The sequence below is a fragment of the Anneissia japonica genome, unplaced genomic scaffold (genome assembly GCF_011630105.1).
Source record: "Anneissia japonica isolate Jap-2015-1 unplaced genomic scaffold, ASM1163010v1 scaffold237491_len1889_cov243, whole genome shotgun sequence".
Lineage (NCBI taxonomy): Eukaryota > Metazoa > Echinodermata > Crinoidea > Comatulida > Comatulidae > Anneissia > Anneissia japonica.
This window is the reverse complement of record NW_022732915.1, coordinates 15-1,889: the sequence shown is the minus strand read 5'-3', so window position 1 is coordinate 1,889 and position 1,875 is coordinate 15. Positions and strand designations below refer to the sequence as shown.

Sequence of the window (1,875 nt, the reverse complement as noted above, 5' to 3'; positions counted from 1 at the left end):
ACTTTGAGTTTTAATGCTTTATATTTTAATATTCCGTAATTAACCAAAGTTTGTCATTTTTAGATTTGAAGAAAAACAAATCAAATTTCATCTTGTTTGGTCAATGACAATGAAGTATTTTAGATTCTTATATAGATTTTATGTTATTAGACTTACGGTATAACAGTGGATTTTCAGGAATGACGCTTTCATTTCTATGGATATAACAAATATAGGCCTACTTATTCATTATTATTTGTTATTAGGATTGATTTTGTGGGTACAACCCACAATATAGATATCAACATCATACATTGAACCTGATTATTTAATTATTGTCTTTATCCAGATCCTTCATTTATTACTGCTCACAAATCACGATACTGTTGGTGGAAAGTAGGTCAATTGAAAGTATTTCTAAGTTTCCTGCATCGAGTTTATGACGTAGGCGCAGCTCATCCAACCATTCGTCCTGACTTTTCTAAGCGCTAGCTGAGTGTGACTATCGATCGTCACCATTGTTCCAAGACGATGGAGTGTGGCCCTTTTGAATCCTGTAGTAACATTTCATTTACAATCATTCAACATGTGCGACGGTGTTTAATACCAATGTGATGTTAGATTCACTGCTGTATTCGTGCAAGTAGGTACATCAGTTTCAATATGGCCATGCGGAGATCGAGATTATATTCCCGCGAAGTTTGGAGTATTCTTGTAAGCCTAGTCGTGAGCTTTTGCCTGACGACGTGGCTTCGAATCAGTGTAATAAGTGTTTCCCCAGGCAGTCCGAAAGATGTAGGCTGCAAACATTATGTCAAGTCTGAGTTGAACGGAGGCTTACAGGAAAATCTTCACCAAAGGACTTCACGGGAACAACCCGTTCCAACTAGTAAATTATTGTTTGTAGGCGTTATGACTGCCGAAAAATATTTATCAACGAGATGTTTAGCTGTCCATAAGACTTGGGCTAATACGATACCAGGAAAAGTAATGTGCTTCACAAGCGGGACTTCAAAAGTTAATGAAAGTTTACATATACCAGTTGTCAAGTTGCCTAGTGTTGACGACTCGTATCCACCACAGAAGAAATCTTTCATGATGCTTAAATATATTCATGATAATTATATTGATGAATATGAATGGTTTATGCGTGCTGATGATGATGTTTATGTCCGTGGAGATAAAATGGAGACATTTCTTCGATCAATCAACAGCAGTAAAACCCTCTTTATGGGACAAGCTGGATTAGGTAGTAAAGAAGAAGAAGGATTGTTAAATCTTAAACAAGGGGAAAATTTTTGTATGGGAGGTCCGGGAATGATCTTTAGCCGGGAAACTCTTCGAAGAATGATCCCGCATATCAGTTATTGCTTAAAAAATTTATGGAGTACTCATGAAGATGTGGAAGTTGGTCGTTGTGTGAAGAAGTTTGCTGGCGTGGATTGTACCTGGTCTTTTGAGGTAGGCTATATTTGAACGATAGCGTGTCAATATCTAACCTATTTTTTCTCAAACAGATTTGATTTCACCATGGAATACAGACACACTACAGTATATTTGCCATGTTCATTATGAACTTCTTTATACTGGGTTTGAAAAGGACATTTCTTCTTACAGTAGGTCAGGTCAGTCACTGATGGCACTATATGTGGCAAAGACCAGCCAAACCAGTCACTCGTCGCAAATCCTGTTTCAGAGAAAATGGCTAAAACATGCTGGAATGTCAAATTTTTGAAAATCTATTTTATTGCACTAAACTAACCTTTATATATCTACACATCATTCTATGCTGTTATTTTCCCCATTTTCAATGTTAAAACAATACTTTTTAAGGATTTAAAGATATTTTCTGCATGAGAAATGCCTGAAATCATAAACTTTGACGGTTAATTTCTC

At 36.3% G+C, this 1,875-nt stretch overlaps 1 protein-coding gene across 1 annotated transcript; it reads left to right on the top strand.

Moving 5' to 3' along the window:
* Window positions 1-423: 423 nt before the first annotated feature.
* On the top strand, window positions 424-1,472 carry LOC117115925 (chondroitin sulfate synthase 1-like). The gene has a single exon (XM_033259811.1). It carries the CDS (start codon window positions 643-645, stop codon window positions 1,453-1,455), a length of 813 nt encoding a protein of 270 aa, XP_033115702.1. The 5' UTR covers window positions 424-642; the 3' UTR covers window positions 1,456-1,472.
* Window positions 1,473-1,875: the final 403 nt, after the last annotated feature.